General features: G+C 38.5%; 1 protein-coding gene across 1 annotated transcript in view; it reads left to right on the top strand.

Annotated features, from left to right (window-relative positions):
- The first annotated feature begins 1009 nt into the window (after positions 1 to 1009).
- Positions 1010 to 20541, top strand: part of LOC143853368 (uncharacterized) — a 50239-nt gene continuing 30707 nt past the window's right edge. Inside the window, exons 1-13 of the mRNA XM_077363117.1 lie at positions 1010 to 1525; positions 8363 to 8732; positions 9548 to 9702; positions 10025 to 10264; positions 15881 to 15990; positions 16079 to 16156; positions 16272 to 16378; positions 17307 to 17401; positions 17494 to 17606; positions 17796 to 17899; positions 18011 to 18088; positions 18239 to 18317; positions 18698 to 18866. Of these exons, the coding sequence (XP_077219232.1) occupies positions 8377 to 8732; positions 9548 to 9702; positions 10025 to 10264; positions 15881 to 15990; positions 16079 to 16156; positions 16272 to 16378; positions 17307 to 17401; positions 17494 to 17606; positions 17796 to 17899; positions 18011 to 18088; positions 18239 to 18317; positions 18698 to 18866 (1684 nt within the window). The 5' untranslated portion in view covers positions 1010 to 1525; positions 8363 to 8376. The remainder of the gene's footprint in view (positions 1526 to 8362; positions 8733 to 9547; positions 9703 to 10024; positions 10265 to 15880; positions 15991 to 16078; positions 16157 to 16271; positions 16379 to 17306; positions 17402 to 17493; positions 17607 to 17795; positions 17900 to 18010; positions 18089 to 18238; positions 18318 to 18697; positions 18867 to 20541) is intronic.

Consider the following 20541-nt stretch of genomic DNA (forward strand, 5'->3'; position numbering starts at 1 on the left):
TTTGATAATAATTTTCAAATAACCAAGGGATAAAACTAGTGGAACAACATCAAATGGCTTCCTTGGTTGTGGAAGGAGACTTCTTAAATGTAATTCGATGGTTAAAAAGATCGCAAAATCACCCTTGGAGATTTGACAGCTATTTTGATGAACTGTTTGATCGGATTGGTTCTTCCTCCACAGCATTTATGCACTTGAGACGATCCGCAAACTCGGCAGCGGATGGTTCGGTGTTAATAAATTCTTGGCTACTTTCCCTTCATTCGTTTTACGTTTTGCTTTTACTAATTAAAAGCTATTTTTTTTTCTAAATATAACTTCAAAAGAGTGCCACTACCGAAAATGACCATTGTGCACCTTGACCCATGATACCACAAAAAGGTGATTTTATTAACTTATATCCTTCTCATTTTGATTTTTTCATCCAAAAAAATGTATAGCCGTTGAGTTCAAAAAAGAATAAGAAATATCCAAGGGCAAATATCTTAAAATCTCATAACCTATTTTTTCACCATTGTTTAACTTTTTACACACATGAAAAATGATAATATCAATATATGCACCATTTTCATCACAAACAAAAACAAAATAAGCACACTCTCCCAACCCCGATGACTTTTTTTACTGTACATATCTATGTTTTTCAATTTAAAATTTACTGCCATGCTTTTATCGAATATCATTATCACTAATTTACTATCACAATCTCATATATATATATATATATATATATATATTGGCTCCTGATATTAGCACTACCATGTTTTAATCACCTCACTAACTCACCTTGTCCTTTATTATCCGACCAGCTGTCAAAGGCTATTGCAATTCCTAAAAAGCTCTCAAAAACCAATTAAAACAGAAAAGACAAGGTGAGTTAGTGCAATTATCAAAACATGCAGTGCCAATATCAGTTCCCTATATATTTTGTTTATATTTATTTTCTTTACTTTGTTTTCTCCGGGCCTTTAAGAAGGAAGTGGGTGTTAAAACGCCTCTCTCTCTCTCTCTCTCTCTCTAAGAAGGAACCAAAGAGAAAAAAAACAGGCCTGTCTCTCTCTAGTTCTATCTTGCTAGGATAATCCCAAATCCTCGTATGGGGAGGCAAAGAATCGGCGATTATTTCACCTTTTACAAACCCTTTCCAATATCATAATCGGGTTTATCGTTTTCGCCTCTCAATCTATTCTCTATATTTCAATCTCTCCCAAACTGTGAAAAAAAGATTCTTCGATTTTTTTTTCCCGATTAACGAACGAGGCATGGCTTGAGGAATCAGGAGTGGTTTGTGCATGTTGGAGAGTAGATCTCACACGTGTTTCTCATCGTTTAGGTTTTCTCTCACACGTGTTTTTTTCTGAAATTAAAGGAGGGCTAAGCGAATTTGGGGCATTTGTTTTGTTGAGGAATGTAGGATGGATTTGGGCGAATTAGGGTTTTTTGAATCATAGAAGCGATTTTCAGTTATCCAACAATTGTCCATCTGGTTACCTTATTTGGACCAATCAATCGTTTCGAATCGCATGTAAGTATTTGTTTTTTGTTATTATTGTTTCTATTGATATTGCTGTTGTTATTTGTTATTTCTGTTGTTTTTTTAGGGTTCATGAGATATAGATTTTTGTTGTTGCGTTTGGAGTATTTGCTTTTGTAGGGTTTTTTTTTTTTTGTTTGTTTGTTTGTTTGTTTTTTGGCGTTATGGTTTGATTTTTTTGGTTTGATGACTGATTTATTTTGGGGCATTGTTTATGCACATGTTTGATCAGATATTTTATCTCTGTTCTATATAGATCTCATTGGTGGATTTATTTTGGTTAATGATATTGTCAAACAAGGGTTTTGAGACAATGAATCTGTGGTCAATTGACTGAGATTTGTTGTGGATAGTTGAGATCTTTGTCAAGCAATTTCTGGGTATTAAGGCGGTGTTGGTGCATGGATCTATTTGCTTTTGATGACTGTATATTGGATGGATGGATGGATCTATTTGACTTCAGAATCCTTGATTGGTCTCGAGTATGGGTTCTTTTTCATTTCACTGTGAGAAAAATTTTAAAATGGGAGAAGAAGATAGGATATTGCGAGGGATGAATGGGGATATCGCGTTCTATAGTGAGAATGTTGGCACATGGCTGAGGGGAGGAAAACATGGATTTTATCTGCATTCCCCTTAGACAATGGAGAGTCTGGGAGGGATAACTGGATAAGGGTATCATGCATGGATAATGCAACCTTCCGTTTTTTTTTTTTTTGGGTCTATTGGGAGGCGTAGGTGAACAGGGTGTGGAGGTGTAGCCCTACGCTAGGGGGTTTTAGGTGACTGTCCCTGCACAAGCAAATCTGGAAATCAATACTAGCGAATGGTGAAACTGACCAGTTAGTAGAAAATAAAATGATGCTATCTCCTCTCTTATAAACTACGTACGTGTAGGAAGTGTGAGATGATTTGCGTCAAATGGCGTTTTTACACATGAGAATTGTAGAAGTTTGCTTTTTTAAAAGCACTAGCAGGTAAAATATTTTGGGAATTTCTTTATTAGGCTATTCGAGCTCGGTCCTCTCGCAATTTGGTGGGACACAGGAATTGGCCATTGATGAGTATTCCCTACAAAAGAACTGCTTGTCTTTGCACAAAAAAAAAAGGAAAAAAATACAGATGTAAGCTCCCTATCATCCCTTCGATCACCAAGCACATTCCCTCCATCTTCCTCTGCACAAATAAGAAACTGTGAGTCTCTTCATCTTCATCTCTTTCAGTCCTCCACAGTTCCTTCCCTCATCGCCTAGCACTGTAGGTGCCTCATAATCCCTTCGATCACCCAAGTGGACCGCCCATGTATTGGCTTCCGATGGATGCCTAGCATACGGCCATCTTCAACCTCACAACCTTACCTGAAACTAGTTTCGCCACCCCAAACTGTTTCCCTCTTTCTGCCGACGATTTTCGTATTGGTTTCCCGCTGGTCGGCTTCTGTTCTCGAAGTGCTAAGACCAGGGTGAGTTTGAGCAGCCACACTTAGTCCAACTCCCTATTCCAACATTTTTCTTGTACTTAACCTTCTCCTCCCCTTCAAGCTGTTGTTAGTGTTCGTCCTCCTCCCCTCCCCTGTGACATCAACAGCATATATCCCATTTGCAGCAGAAAGTAACACCAACGATACCAACAGTCAGCCTAGGCAACCATTGAACCTTGCCGGAAGATGAGAGAGAGAGAGAGAGAGAGAGAGAGAGAGAGAGAGAGAGAGAGAGAGAGAGAGAGAGAGAGAGAGAGAGAGAGAGAGAGAGAGAGAGAGAGAGAGAGAGAGAGAGAGAGAGAGAGGAGGGAGGGAGGGAGGGAGGGAGGGAGGGAGGGAGGGAGGGACAACTCCGGGTCGGGTTTATTTCCTATAAACCTGAACCAACCCAAGATTACATCTGGTTTTTAAATCCCAAGCCCGACCCAACCCGAGACCCACAGCTTTTGAACCCTACCCAGAGTTTTTTCGGATCGGGTCAGGTTGGGTCGATGCAGGTCGGGTTTTCCCGACCCAAATTTGCATCCCTACCCACATGGAATTGTTTTTGCTGGTGCGGGTGCATCTCCGCTTCCCTTCGTTGTTCTGGATTTTGTTTTCCTTTTGTTTTTATTTATACATACTTATTAAAAAAAACATGACGGTTAATTCAAAGAGAGCGATCTATATTTGAAACATGACAATAATTTGACCAAAAGAAGTATCCATCAAGTATTCAGTATGAGTATCGGTATCATGTCGTATGAGGCACAGCATGTTGGGCCAATACAAGTATCCGAGTATCATCCGGCCGTCTCTTTTCAGTTGAATTTTATTCCTTTGTTACTCATGATATTTTCTGTTTGAATTACTGTCTATTAGCATAGGTTCCACACTTCCATTTATCATTTGAACATTTTGTAGGTTCGAAGACCACTGTAAAGGTTCATTATGATTCTAAAATCACATCACGAACTTTCTTACACTAACAATTGTAATTCTCTGGTATTAGAGACTAACACGGAAGATATAGATTGAAGATGGAAAGTGAAAAGACAAAAACCCTTTCTTACTTCTAATCTATGTAATTTTGTGTGATCTTTTTATTAGGAATTGTTGATTTATGGCATTTTATCAATCTTCTATACAAATTCCTTATCCCTTATTCGAGGATTCATTATATAAGTATTTCTCTGATTTGAATAGATGCCACATGCATGAACTTTTGTGGAAAAATTTCTATTTTCTTAGAATTTACATAAAATAACTTAGTTGAAATACTGAATTGGCCTCAACAATGTTTGGGGTGTTTGGATGCTGAATTTACTTTCAAGAAACTTCCAATTCACTGAAAGCAGTGTTTCAAAACGTGGATGCGGCTCAAAATGCTGCAAAAGCAAATTCTAGTCGATTCGTCACAACACAGTCAAGTACTTGGTCGACACGGCTAAGTACTCAGTTGACAAGCATTGTTGGTTCCTCTTCCATCTTATTCTGTCATATACGGAGATTTGCCAATGGGGTGGCGGACAAGCTAGCCAAAAGTGGAGTTCATATAGGATCCCTGGAGCAATTTGATTTTCTCCCTCCGTGATTCTTCTGTTGTATTTCTTTATTGTTCTTTGTCAATTTTTCTTTTTGTATTCTTTGACCATCTCGGTCCCATTAATGAAATCTTTGACCATTCAAAAAAAAAAAGTACTCAGTTGACATGGTACTAACTCAAGAGTCAAAGGAGTTTTGAGTGACTCTGTAGGGCAAAAAACGTTGACTCGGACAAGAATGTGCCGAGGTGAAAGGGAGTTGACTTGGGGGGTGTCCACGATGACGTGGGGGAGTTTTTTCCGTGGATTGGGTTTTGCATTGTTTGGGTGACTTTATTTATAAGGATGCAATTTTATGCTATTTTGAAGACATTTTTTGTATTTTTCTTGAAGTTTTGTTTGCATTGTTTGGTTGAGAAACATACCTTGTCCAACGATTGGTAGAGGCGACATAGAGGCATAGACCAGGGACGACAGAGCAGGGACGACACCTCTTAAGTCTATTGTAGAGCCCAAAAGACAATTAAAATGGGATGGAATGGCTACTGTAAGGGTCAGAGCTACAGTATAGAAGGAAGACCGAGATGGTTGCAGTATGGAATGGCTATTTTTTTTTAATGTTCATGACTTTCCATTGATAGAAAAAAGGAAGACCAAGATAGTCATACATCAGTATAGAAGAACACCGAGATGGTCATACATCAGTATAGAAGAACAAGAAGAAAGATCATGAAAATGACATAAAGGTAAAGGATAACAAAAGAAACAAAGAGTCAGAGCTACTCAAGGGGGTAAGTCATCGTATAACTCCAATTCCTCCACGAATACCCCTCTCCTTGCAAGTGTATTTGCAACTTTGTTAGCGGACCTCTTAACATGACGGACGGATAACTCCATTGCCCCCATCCAGTCTCAAATCTCGTCAAAAAGGTGATCAAATATCCAAGGGCATCCATGCAATCCACCGAGCCATCTAATCACATTGACGGAGTCCCCCTCTACGTATATTTTATTCCAACGACCCGCTGCCAATAATTTTAGACCTTGGTGAGCAGCCCTCACCTCCGCCTCACTGGCATCGGTGAGTGCACGCGAACGCCCAAATCACAGACCCCACACTATCTCTCAAAACCCCACCGATACCAGCCGAATCTGGATTCCCCATGCTCGATCCATCAAAGTTCAGTTTAGGAAAGCCCACCAAAGGAGATTCCCAACTCAACAAAATCTTAGGGCGCCGTTCTATGTTTACACAAATCTCCTGCCAACCTTCCCATAGGTCAAAAGCTGATACAAACTTAAAACACCGGAGAACCCTCACCCAAGAGATTACAAGGGCAACCACTTTAAAGTAAAGAAATGTGGCATTTTTAGAGTAACCCTCGAAAATTATGGCATTCCTTTCCTTCCATAGCACCCACAAGACCGCCAACAATGACATATTTCAAAGAAGTTTACCTTTCTTCTTCCATGGGGCAGCCGTCCACCCCTCGAAGACATCTATAAGCATGGTGGGGAAGACCCAAGATAGCCCAAATCTTCTTAGAAGATAGCTCCAAACCTCCCTAGCCATCCTGTAATAGATAAAAGATATAGTCCACATAATCCCCTGCCTCTATGCAAAGAGCACAATGGTCAATGATCAACATCTATCTTTTGCGAAGGAAGTCGAGTTTGGACCTTCTAGGTGCTGCCCAGGTTAAGTTTCGTTGGTTGGGCTGCTCTCCTAAATAAAATTCAAACAAGGGAAGTGATAAATGCGCCCCTTTTCATCTCTTGGGACACCCAACAGCAATGCATCAATGACTGCAGAGGGGCTGATGTACTTCACGTTAGAAGGATTCAATGGATTTGATTGCCACGTACACTGCAGATGGGTGTGCCATGTGATGAAAAGGGGTGCATTTATCATTTCCCTTCAAACAATCGACCCGCCAATAACGACACATTCCAAAGAATTTTACCTTTTTTCTTCCATGGGACAGTCGTCCACCCCTCGAAGACATCTATAAGCTCGGAGGGGATGACCCAAGATAGCCCAAATCTTCCTAGAATACGGTTCCAAACCTCCCTCGCCGCACTGCAATGGATAAAGATATGCTACACCGATTCCCCTGCTTCTATGCAAAAAGCACAATGTTCAATGATCAACATATCTCTTTTGCGAAGGAAGTTGATGGTTTGAATTATATTTAGGAGAGCAGCCCAACCGACGAAACTTACCCTGGGCGGCACCTGGAAGGTCCATACTCTAGCGACTCTGGAAGATACAGGACAAGGCACAAGGTGATGGTAGAAAGACTTGGCCGTGAACACCCCTGAAGGATTCCATATCCAAACCCGTTTATCCTCACCGTCCATCTTAATGTAACACCCTTCCATCTTAATGTAACACCGTGAACACCCCTGAGATATCATTTTCCATTAGAAAAGAGTGTAAATAGATGACTGCCTATTTTTATATTATTATTACTATTTATTTATTAGTTACTTTGTTTTTCTTCTTTTAATTGTAATTATTTGTTTATTTATTCTTTTGTATATTTATATATTTATTATTATTTTCTTTGTGTCCAGCCCTAAGATTGGAGAGAAAAAATATTGCAGTAAATGTGTTGCCCAAACCCTATAAAATAAGTATTATGCGGAATACTCTTTTATTGTCAGAAAAGTTGTTATACCCAAAGTCCAAACACCCCCTTAAGATCTTGAGAAATCGGTGCTTCCATATGATGTTCACCATTTTCTTATAAAATTATCGAAGTTGAACATTCTCCGGAGCATGATTTCAATGATAACATTGAACCTCGACAAGTCAACTCCAAACTTGGCTGAATTGTTTCAACTCAATAGCAAATCGAGTTTACTCGTCTCTTAAAAAAGAAGAGCATAAAACGCCACCAATAGGGACTTGAACTCTGAAAACCAAATGCTCTACTACAAAGCCATGCATGCAGTCAAGTCATATTATGAGAAATGATATAAAGCTATTGATATTTGCACTGCGATGTTTTGATGATGACACACTCACCGTGTCTTTTCCTTTATAATTGGTTGCCGAGGGCTTTTTGGGAATGGTAATAGCTTTTGACAGCTGTTTAAATAATAAAAGATCATCATATCAAAACATGGCAGTGCAAATATCAGTAGCCTATTTCCTGTTCAAAAATAAAAAATAAAAAATCAGTACCCTATATATAAGGTGATATATTGTAATTGATGTACACACACGAGTTTTTATCGAGTTAGTGATGACTCAGTCAAGTTGACTCAACTCAATACACTTTTGAGTTGAGTTGCGTTTTGGAGCTTATAAATTATGATTCAACAGAGTTTCTTTAGCCCATTTTGTTCTGTTGTTTCTTTATGCTATTTGTTTGGAACAAAATACCATTATCATCGTATCTTTGTTAAGCTATGTTTTCAGGCTGGTGTGGAGTGATAAATTTCAGATGAAAGCTTTCATTTATTGCATGCTGGCTGCTGGTGTGGAGTGATAAATTTCAGATGAAAGCTTTCATTTATTTCATGCTGGTCTTCATTTGGCTTTCATATATCGTGTTGACACATCTCTTTATGGTACTGTTGTCTGCTGGCTGTGTAACATATGTTATTTTTAAGATAGGGGATGCCTTTTGAGTTAATAAAGAGTTATTTATGGAGGTTTTATCCTTATTTTTTTTCTAGCCTTCTCTTTTTTTGCAATCAAATAGTTGAAATCATCAATTCTATCTATGATTTATTTGCATGGGCTGATCATGAAATCTGTATATCTGGTCTGGTTTAGATGTAAGCGTCTCACTGTGTTGTTTTTGTGCGTCTCAGGTTTTACATTAAACATGGCTCTTAGGAAGTGCATACCTTCCAGTGATGCATCTCCTCGTAGTATAGCACCTTTGAAATTTTCGAAAAAGGTGCATGAGAAGACTCAAATTGCAGAGCCAGAGATAAATGAAAGTCCTCAGGTGGAAGCCAATGTAGATATCGACCTTAGAGAAGTGTACTTTTTGATCATGCATTTTCTATCAGCTGGACCATGTCACAGGACTTATGGACAATTTTGGAATGAACTTTTGGAGCATCAACTGCTTCCTAGGAGATATCACGCTTGGTATTCTAGGAGTGGTGCACGCAGTGGAGATGAAGATGATAATGGTTTTTCGTTCCCCTTGAGCTACAACAAATTGGTGGAGAGGTTAACGATATATTTCTCTTCTTGGCACTACCTCATTATGGTTTTAGTTCTTGTGTTTTCTTGCGTGCATAACCCAATGATTTTGCTCACCTAAAAGTGCTACGAAAGTCTCATTTTTGTTGTTGTCAGAATTACTTAATTGGCCTGGAAAAAATGGTAATATTAGGTTGAATTTTTCCAATTTTACAAGGGATAGTTACTGCTAACTTGCCTTTGTTTAATCGGCTACAGTATTCTAATATTACATGGGGATTTGCTAGCGACCATTGCAGAAAGCATTCGTGGATGGGCCGTTGCATGTGAGAGCTGCCGCACAGAAGAATTAAATGAATAAGACAAAATTTGCTGAAAAGTGAGCCTGTGTGGCTGCTCTCACATGCAACCATGGTTTAAAATACCGGTTTCGGTCCCTTGGAAAACCGAAATTTCGACTGAAATTCCGAAATTTCGGTCGGAATTTGGTAAGAAATTTAAAAGAGTATTTAATTAATTTCGAAATTTCAGTCGAAATTTGGTATTTAGCGAAAAAAGGGATTTCGGGAAATTTCGGTTTCAGTCTTCGGATTTCGGTCGAAATTTAAAACTATGCATGCAACAGCCCAAAAATGCCTTTGCGATGGTCGCTAGCAAATCCCTATCTCATGATTAGGTACTTTCTTCTAATAACTTTGTGAGTTATAGATTCTTCTTGAAGATTATTGCTTTTATTGACTTTTATTCTACCCTTAACAGATTAATGAAAAAAATTGAGATGATTTTGATGACATCTTTGTGCTTGGACTTATTTGATCAATGTTTTTTAATACTACATTTAGGTATCCTCACATTGAAAAAGATCACTTGGTAAAGCTTCTGAAGCAATTAATACTGAGTAATGCTCCTCCATTGCATGGAATGGTTGGAGGAAATGCTCCAAATGCAGCTGATGTTCCTACGCTCTTGGGATCTGGTTCCTTCTCACTTCTAGAATGTAAGTGATATTTGCATCCTTTTTTCCTTATCCCCCTTTGAACACTATACCATGTTGTGATTAGTTCATGATTTTATGTAATCTTTTTCTTTACACCCTTCGAACACTGCATACCATGGTGTGACTGGTTCATGATTTTTTATTTTTTAAACTTCGACCAACTGGCATATATCAGTTCATCGATAATTTATTTAAATACCGTCTCCTGACTGTTTTAAGTTTCCATTTTTTATTTTTTATTTAATTTTTTGTTTGGTGCCTCCACTTAAGTCCTTTTGTCTAATTATTTTCAGAATCTTTGTTGTTTATCTGTTCCTTGCAGCTGATAGGAATAGAGAAGATAATAAAGCAAGTCAACTACCTGGGTACTTGCGTTGGCCGCACATGCAGGCTGATCAGGTCCGCGGACTAAGTTTGAGGGAGATTGGAGGTGGTTTTGCGAAACACCATCGTGGTCCGTCTGTTCGTGCAGCATGTTATGCCATTGCTAAGCCATCAACTATGGTGCAAAAGATGCAGATAATAAAAAAATTAAGGGGACACACCAATGCAGTCTATTGTGGTATAATTTTTTCTTTGAATTTTTTGGTATAATTTTATCTTTGAATTTTTTGCGGAACACACACTCAGAGCTTGCGCACAAGCACTGTGGCAATTGGCAATGTTGCCATGTCAGGTGGGGTGTTTGTACCCAATGTCATGGCCGATCCCCAACGTTCTTGTGTGCATGTTTAAAGTGCACTCGCAAACATAATTTGTTATGTAGTTATTGTAATTCCTATGTGTGCATAAAATAGTTTGGAGTATGAAGTGTAGTGTTGTGTTGTTTATGTGCTAATTAATTAATATCATGTTTGAAGGTCAGTGAGTGGTTTCACGTGGGGGTTTGGTGAAGGGATCCCTTTAAACATACAATTGTGAAAATGAAGATTTACTTCAGGAGGGGTTGTGGTGAAGGGATCCCTCTAAGCATGCAATTGGGAAACTGGAGAGTTACTTATTTAATGCAAAACTGTGCAGCCATCTGTTATTCAAAACTTCTTGGATGCATATGTCTGAATTTGGTTGAGGTTAAGAGTGCATTTTAAGCACATTATCCCTTTATATTTTCTTAGACAGATGTGGCTGTGAGCTTATTGTCTAAGTTTACAAACTTCATCATTTGTCTAGGCATCCTTCATTTTTATCTTTTAAGAAGGCTCACTATATTCTCACATATTAATTTAGCCGAACTTTCAGAAACTCTCATCTATTATACTCATCTATAGACCCATTTATGTCATTTTCTGTTGTTTGTGATCCTTATATATGCACTTCTTTGGCTTTTGATTTATTTAGGATTTGTAGCATACAGTTGGGTAAGTGGAGAGTGGTTTCTTTATTGAATGCAAAAGTGCGCAGCCACCAGTTATTCGAAGCTTCTTGGATACACGTCTGATTTGGTTGAAATTCGTATGCCTTTTAAGCTTCTCGTACCTGTTCATAACAGTGCCCCTATAGGTCTGTTTGGACAGATGTTCCTGTGGGCTTGTTGTCTAAGCTTACATGATTCATCACATGGCTAGGCATTCTTTTAGGAGTCTCACTATATTCTCATGTTTTAAATTAGCTGAACTTTCAGAAACTCTCATCTATTATACTCATTCATATATGCATTTACGTCATCTCAATTTCTCTCTATTGTGTTATTTTTATATGCACTTATTTGATCTCTTGATTTATTTTGGATTTAGACTTAAGAGAAAGATAGCTTTGACATGGTCTCAAAAGTTGGGTCCGTGTCATGCATTAATTATATTAACCTTTCGTAGTTTGTGTGGTTGATAGGAGAGCTCTTTAGGAATAATATGGTAGTTTCTTATTTTCAATAAAAAAATATGGTAGTTTCTTACTACCTCCACGAAGTGGCTGTAGTCAATAGTCTACTCAGTTTTCTCGTCATTTTCCTTTTGTCTTCCTTTTAGAAACACACGGGTTTTCCTTTTGAGAACTGAAATTTTTTCATCCTTTGGCAAAGCATACTCCCTTTTGTTTGACCACCAAACCCATCGTTAACCCGTCACTTTATTCCCTCTTGTTAACCCAGCCTCCTACAAGTAAAACCCATTGTCTGGCTGACAGAGACGTCCTTCAGACACCTTAGCTTTTACTCGCCAACCTCCCAACCATGAACCCACATCTCTCCTTCCGTAACCCAAAACACCCTACCGGCAGCAACCCCAAACCCTCTCTTCTAATACCAAACTACTACCTAACGACTTCCACCTTCTTGACCTTTATCAAACATCCCCTTGATCTCAGCCGACCGCACCACCTTTATTCTTAGCCCTCACAACCACCATCACCACCCTTAAATCATGATTCCCTTAAAAATCTAAGAATTTTCTTATAGCCACTCTTCCTTTCTTGTTTCACAACCGTTTGCCCACTCTTCTTGAAAACTACCACCAAGATCCTTCACTTGTTAACCGATTGACATCCACTCCTTGATGTTCCTTTTACCGCCAAAACCGAATCTTGATCATTACACAAACCTAATTCTTGCTTTCCTTCACCTTCAGAACTACCAAAATTCCAAGCCTTTCTTCTTGATTCCCCTTTAATCAGTTCTTTAACAAACCTAAATCCTTGAAGAGCTTCCAACTACCTTCCTCCATCTTACCAAGATTCCACTTATGATTTCCTTTTTTTTTTGTTTTGTTGAAATGGCGATATATATTAAAAAGAAAGAGCGGAACCGAGATGGTCCACAAAATACAAAGAGGAAAAAACAAATAAAAATACAATTATGGCGGTAAATAATCGAACCACTCCAAACTCTGCCTATTAACCCCTGATTTAGCTAGAGCATCAGCTTCTCCATTCGCTGATCTTCTAACGTGCACAAAAGATATCGTTGACCCCGACACCCGATCATAAATTTCCTTAATAAGGCTGAGAAATCTCCATGGAGGAGGAACGACGTCAGCGAGCCATCTAACAACATTAGATGAATCCCCTTCCACAATCACCTTATCCAAAACACTTCTTTCCAGGTGAAGAATGCCATAATAAGCTGCTTTCACTTCAGCCTCTGACTAATCAGAAATTCCCGTTTGGACCAGAGAAAGCCCATTCCACTACACCTTCATGATCCCTCAAAAAACCACCAAAGCCTGATGGACCCGGGTTTCCGAAAGATGCACCATCAACATTTAACTTGCAGAAACCCAAGGGAGGCGGAGCCCACTTTTGAATTACCTTTGGCCTACTTACCCCCTCCTTACAGACAATATCCCACCTCTCCCACAAATCATAAGCCGACACGAATCTGAACATTGAAGACTCTTCGCCCATTGAACAGATAAGGCGATAATTCTCTGAAATACACTGAAGGCTGAACTAGCTTTTCCTTCAAAGACCCTTTCATTTCTTTCTTTCCAAACTGACTACCATAGAGCTACCAGGCAGATTCTCCACAGCACCTTCCTTTTCTTTTTCCAGGGAGCAAAATCCGAACATTCCAAGAGGAGGGGTATTGATTGAGGGAATAGCCAATGAATACCAAACCTTGTCAAGATTAATCCCCAAATAACCCTTACTACTTTGCAGTGCATAAACAAATGATCAATTGATTCACCATCCTCCAAACATAACGGGCAATGGTCAATTAACCATAAACCCCTTTTTCTTAAAAACTCAATGGTTTGGATATGCCCACTACTAACGGACCAGCCAAAAAAACTCACTCTAGGGGGGCACTGAAAAGACCATACCTTATCCGCAATAGAGTCGACACCACCCGGCACAAGCTTAGCATAAACAGATTTCACCGAGAAGATTCCCGAAGAGTTCCAAGTCTAGATTCTTTTATCCTCTTCGGATCTCTTTATATAGCATTTCTCAATCAACTCAAAAAAGGATGAGAGGGACACTAATTCCCTATCAAAAAAATTTCTTCTGAACCTTGGACACCAAATAACCTTATGTTCCAATCTTTCAAAACAATCGCACACAAGAACATTCTTGTCTGCTGCAACTCTCATTAAATCTGGAAATAAAGAGCCCAATGGCTCCTTTGCACACCAAACTCACGCCAAAACCTGATACGCCTTCCAGAATACACTCTAAAGCAACAACCCTTTCTAAACTCATTCCTCAAACCTAATATATCTCTCCAAATAGTTACTCCTCTCTTCTCGAAAGCATCATCCGATTCCCAATTAGCAGAAATCACACCATACTTACTCCCAATCACTCTAGCCCACAAAGATGAGTCCTCCTCCCCAAAACGCCATAACCATTTACTCAGCAAAGCAGAGTTAAAACCTTTAATTTTCTGATTCCCAATCCTCCTTTTTTAATCGGAACACATACCCTCTCCCATTTGACCAAGGGAATACCATCCTTGACATTCGACCCCCCCCCCAAAGAAACATTCGTTGAATCTTCTCTATCCTCAGCCCCACACTTACAGGGCATTTAAATAGAGAAAGAAAATAGACAGGTAGATTTGCCAGAATTGCTTTAACCAGGGTCAATCTGCCCCCTTTTGATACTAATCTTCTTTTCCAAGTCTCTAGCCTTTTCTCAATTCTTGCAACTATAGGTTCCCACATAGATTTATTTGGTCTCCCCACTCCCAAGGGAAGCCCGAGATAAGAAGAAGGAAGATTGTCTACCTTGCATCCCAATGTAATAGCACAACTACTAGCTTCCAAAGAGGAGATATTTACTGCGATCATACTTGATTTCACAAAATTAGACCTCTGACCCGATATCAACTCGTAGCATCTGAGGGTTGCCTTAAGACTCAACATTTTAATATTATCCGGCACATAGAAAATTATGGTATCATCCGTGAATTGAAGAATCGAGACTTCCACCTTGTTCTTCCCTATCTTGAAACCTTCTATCAAACCCACTTAGGATTTCCTACACAATCATGTTAAGTTCCACAAAGATTTTCATCAGTTTCATGACCTTTTGAGGCCCTTTTCCAAGCCCTTTTCAACCCTTTCAGCTACCCTTTACCATCTTTTTCCTTAATTTCCCTTCCCTTTCCCAAGATTACCTAACGTTAGACTACCCGTTAACCTTAAGCTTCTGCTACTGTATCCACGCATTTTCTATCAGAGCATCCGTTTGTGCCCTTGCGTCAATGTTCCTTCATAGTAGTTGTCAGGCTAACATCTATTTTAAGTTCACTACCTTACAGATATAACTCCATACACATGAGCCTTTAGCTCTTCCCTCCAATGTGGAGTCCCTTCAAGCTCCTTCTAACTGATCTGCCACTGCCCCTAGAACCTGGAGTTTCAAGATGAAATAAATAGGGATGTTAAGTTGCTTTAATGAGCACAGTTCAAAACACCCAAAAGCAAAACAGAGATATTTACACTTCTGTGTCACAACCTTTCTTTCTAGCATTTCAATCACGTAATCGGTATTTTCGAAAGAGTCTACAATGGGAGATACAGCCTAATGGCATTCCCACGTTACAACCGATAATTGTTTATTGTGAAATTTTTATATGCTTGCCACTGCACTTTTGCTAAGATTTAACCCTTGGACCGAACCCACTTCAGAAATACCTAAGAACACATCTTAAATTAGGTGCTTGCTCCAAGGCACCGGAAAAAAAATAAGGGTCTTGCCTGCAAACTGCAAACATGAGGTGTATATCTTTTCCACTCTTTCATTCTTCAGTAAATAAAAAAGTGGTTGGAATTCAGTTAAAATGGATCCTGGCAAAATATTGTTTTGCCAAAATATACCTTTTCTTTTGAAAGAACAAAAGATACTCTCGACTTGTATTGTTATTTTTTCTTGAATGGCTCTCAGCTTGTATTTGTTCCAAATGGAAAATAGTTGCCGTCAAATTTGTACCTCAAAATTAGGTCTGTCCAGTTGAATATGCTGTGCTTGCTGTGACCATACATTTATAAGTTACATGATGGCACAGTGGTTTCTCGTACTTTTAGTTATTCTTTTTTCTTTCGTTCTTGTTACTTGAGGAGTTTTGATTTGTTTTCATTTTCTTTCTACTGCAGCTCTCTTCTGTCCTTCTCTACTTTTAGCATTATAAATATTTCTTTATCTATTTTTTTTGAATCTTTGTTTTGAAATTGTTATTATGCACCACACCTGATTTTGGATCAGTAACAAATAAACTTTGATTGGTTTATGGGTCCTGTAGCCATATTTGATCGCTCGGGACGATATGTTGTTACTGGTTCGGATGATCGCCTTGTAAAGATTTGGTCAATGGAAACTGCATTTTGCTTGTCCAGCTGCCGTGGACATGAAGTAAGTATCGGATGGGTCTTTTATGGTTTATTCCCTGCGTACACATGTGCTTTTATCTGGTTTAATTATTTTCTTTGTACTATTGAAGGGTGATATCACTGACTTGGCTGTGAGTTCAAATAATGCATTGGTGGCATCTGCTTCAAATGACTTCATTATTCGAGTTGTAAGCTCTCATTCTTTTTCTGACTCAATATTTAGATATATGGGTATTTAATCCTATATATTTTCTGCTTTTATGCTGCTTTAATATTTTGATTTTTTTATTTGGTCTAATGTAGTGGCGGCTGCCTGATGGGTTGCCAATTTCGGTTTTGCGGGGACACACTGGAGTGGTTACTGCTATTGCATTTAGTCCAAGGCCAAGCGCTGTTTACCAGCTTTTATCGTGAGTCTTATCCTTCAATTGTCACCCCTAGTTGTTGCTGCCTTGAACTTTGCACCTTTTGGCCTTTCTTGGGCTGTATAATTTATGATTTTAAAGAGTTTGATTAAGTACGGCGGATTCCATTTGATGAGCTTCTTCTTCTTACCCTCATTAAGGTCTTTCCGCTTTGTGTTCATCCTTGTGAGAGAGGTGTTGGCTTTGTATGGAACAGAACAAACAATATCTGCAATTAATTTTCAACAACTTTTTCTTCATTTTGACTGGCATGTTTCTTCAGTTTGCATGTCAGGTCCATGAAGAAAATTATGTATGAAGTTATCATAAATGGCTGTGAAACCTCTACTGTATGTAATTCATATAAATATTTATACATAATATACACACCATATTTCACATTCAATTCATATGAATATTATTACGTAATACATACTGATTTAGTATACCAGTAATACACTTGCATTTTTTGGTTTCGATATGTGTTTCTGTTTCGGTATCATTTGGGTGGGGATGTAGCGGGGGGGTTGTGGCGCTTGAGCTGTGCCTCAAGTAATGCATGCCTTAACACCTTTAGTGCCATAAATAATGTTGGATTATGGATGGATTTCTAAATTCTATAAGCTTGTTGCTGTTGTTGTGTGTATATGATGTACTACTAAGAACTAGTCAACTTACGTAGCTTTCAACGCCTTGTAATAGTTTTGATTTGAATCATCTGCTTCATGCTCGAACACTAATCAGGGATGCTGGTCTAATCTTTGTCTTGAATGACCTAATTCTTTTTACCTGCTCAGAAATTTCTGCAAGCTTGATGCCGTCTGCTTTGTGATTAACACCATGCTTTATGAATGGCCTAATTCTTTTTACCTGCTAATTCTTTTTATGTGCTTTGTGATTTACATGATGCCATTTCTTTCCTTTTACTTTCTAGGTCGTCCGACGATGGAACATGTCGAATATGGGACGCTAGGTCCTCTCAGGTCAGCCCACGAATTTACATTCCGAAGCCTCCAGATGCTGTAGCTGGTAAGTTTGCTAACTGTATGTATTTATTTATTTTTGGTTTGTTAGGCACTGCCTCTGAGTACTCATGCAAAATGTATGAAACTTTACATCAGGAAAGATCAATGATCCCCTTCCCACTACTGGCCAACGGGGACAAATATTGTGCTGTGCATACAATGCTAATGGAACTGTTTTTGTCACTGGTAGCTCAGACACTTATGCAAGGGTATGTTTATTAAATTATTTTTATTAGGCATGCTAGGGAGCGTCTTAAGTAATTAATGTTTTAACTATATTTTGCTTGCAATCTTGATACTTTTGAAGTCTTTCTTCTCATCTTAAAAATCAGATCATGGAGTTAAATTTTGTCCTGAATGTAGTTATAAGTGTTTTACTAAGAGGCTGTTTGTCACAGGTGTGGAATGCTGTTAAATTTAACCCAGAGGACCTCGAGCAGCCAAATCATGAGATGGATGTGTTATCCGGCCACGAAAATGATGTCAATTATGTGCAATTCAGGTTTGTTTGTCCTTTCTGAATACCCATTTTCTTTTTATAAGTTTTTTCTTTTTTGATTCGTTTTCTAAGTTTTTTCTTACATGCTAATCCTGGTTGCTACCTCATGTACAGTGGTTGTGCTGTGGCATCAAGATCCTCTACAACTGACATTTCAAAGGAGGAGAATTTTCCAAAATTTAAGAATTCCTGGTCTGTTTTATATTTTTCTGTCTAATTCAAGTACCTTAGCATGTTGGTCACTTTTTCAACCGCCTCATTCCCTTGTATTCACATGGAACAATATGACATTAAAACATCTTTTGTATTTATTTTCTGATTTTTGGATCTTATGCATTCCAGGTTCACTCATGACAACATAGTTACCTGTTCTCGCGACGGCAGTGCAATTATTTGGGTTCCAAGATCGCGTAGATCTCATGTGAGTTCTTTTGATCAGATGAATTATCATTTAATTTTACCTCCCGTTAAATCGAATATTTCCAATTGAAATTGCTTCTGCTTCTACCTTCTCATGCAATACTAAATCTTCCTTGAAACCTTGAAAATGAAATGAACATGGCCCAGATTTGCACAAATTAGTTCTGCTCCTGGTTCTTAGCTTAATTGTTTTGTAAACTTGTTTTAGTATAATTTTACCAACTTCTCTTTCCAATAACTCGATCAATTGTCTCTCTTCATCTGATTGCAAGTCGATTTTGCTGGTTGTAATAGCACTAGAATGCATTCTTTTTTAAACTAGGCCATGAATACAAAATATCAAGGCTTAGATTTTTCTTTTTGATGCATTACTTTTTGTAGGGAAAAGTTGGGCGCTGGACACGAGCATATCATCTAAAAGTTCCACCCCCTCCAATGCCTCCTCAACCACCTCGTGGAGGCCCTCGACAGAGATTTCTTCCAACTCCACGTGGTGTTAATATGATTGTGTGGAGCCTAGATAACCGCTTTGTGCTTGCTGCCATCATGGGTAAGACAATTTTTATTTGATTTGGATTTTCATCTCTAAGTAGTTGTTTATAGATAACTTGTAATATCTAGATGAATTCTCTTCATTCTACATAAGCTTGAACATTTATTCAGGCATTCCCTTTTGGGACCCTTCTATGTCAGGTACATAGTTAGTGGAAGCTCCTAGTTGGGTGGGAAGCTAAATTCTTCTCGCTTCCCAAATTTAGGGAAAGCACGCTTCCTACATACTTCCACTTAATTAATACTACGCTTTCTATTTAGGTAATTATTTTTCATAAACAAGTGTTTTCTCCTCTTGATAATGTTGAATGAGTGTGTTTAAGAAACAATGCATTTAAAACTTTAAAACTCATCTTAAGTTTCAAATAAAACTTATGGCAGGTCCTTTTTAAAAAGCTTAACATTAAATCTACATAAATAACATGTAAAACGATAATCCCTAATATCATAAAAAAAAAACTATAAATCCATAAAACTTGTAATTCTAATCAGTCACAGAGTCCTCTGTACTATGTTTTTTTTGAATGATGCCCTTCCCCTCTAACCTGCCATAACCCTATATCTTTCTATACCCTTCTTGTTCGCTTCCTATGAGGCTTATTACATTTTTCATGTTGGATTTTGATGACACTTCCCACATATTTCCTCTTTGGTTTCCTTAAGAGCTGTTTTGCTTCCCACAGTCTCTTTTATAGACCCCCTTTTTTCCTGCTTCCGCTTCTCGCTTGTGTTTCCCACTCTAGCAACTCTTGTGAGGCGCACACACGGAATTTTGGCTCCCGCAGTCTCTTTTATAGACCCCCTTTTTTCCTGCTTTTGCTTTGCGCTTTTGTTTCCCATTCTAGCAACTCTTGTCAGGCGCACACACGGAATTTTGGCAGTTGTGATGACATTTTGATGATGCTTTTAGTTGTTCCATTTTCTTGCCTGGCCACTTCTTCTTGTTGTCTCTTTTGATATGAGATCATTCAATGTTGAATTTTGTGATGCAGTCGATTTATTTCTATAAAATTTCAATTTAGTGCAATGTTTGTTGGTGAATTGTTGGTATTTTGGACGTAAGTTGTAAGGATAGTTTTGCACTTCGGATAATAGATTCCAGTAGCTCATGGGGCAGTACAAATATAGAACTTATCTAATACTATCACGAAGCGTCATGTGGAATTTTATTTGTTCATGTGGGCTGTAGAAGAGTTCGTAGCGATGCCACAAAGGCATGTATATGTTCTATGATAGGTCTACGATCACCCAAGACCCAAAGCCTACTTTATTGTCTAGTTTGTTGTGTTCACAACGAAATTGAAGATCCAAGCTTGATATATTAGAGGTTGTGTTTGTTTGTTGAATTGAATTGATTCTCGTCATTTTTTTTCCAAGTGTTAGATCTTGCATTTGCTAGTGGCCTTCAGTTTCTATGATCTGGGGTTAGGTGCTACTATGTCTTGCTACATTTGAAGAGTTGCACAACGCCCAACATTGAAGATCCAAGCTCGAGATATTAGAAGTTGTGTTTGTTTGTTGAATTGAATAGATTCTCGTCATTTTTTTCCAAATGTTGGATCTTGCATTTGCTAGTGGCCTTCAGTTTCTATGATCTGGGGCTAGGTGTTACTATGCCTTGCTACATTTGAAGAGTTGCACAATGCCCAACATGCGACATGCCGTCTTGGAAT

Source organism: Tasmannia lanceolata, unplaced genomic scaffold (assembly GCF_043159265.1).
Source record: "Tasmannia lanceolata isolate RefF3 unplaced genomic scaffold, GAP_Taslan_0.1 ptg000019l, whole genome shotgun sequence".
NCBI classification, from domain to species: Eukaryota; Viridiplantae; Streptophyta; class Magnoliopsida; order Canellales; family Winteraceae; genus Tasmannia; species Tasmannia lanceolata.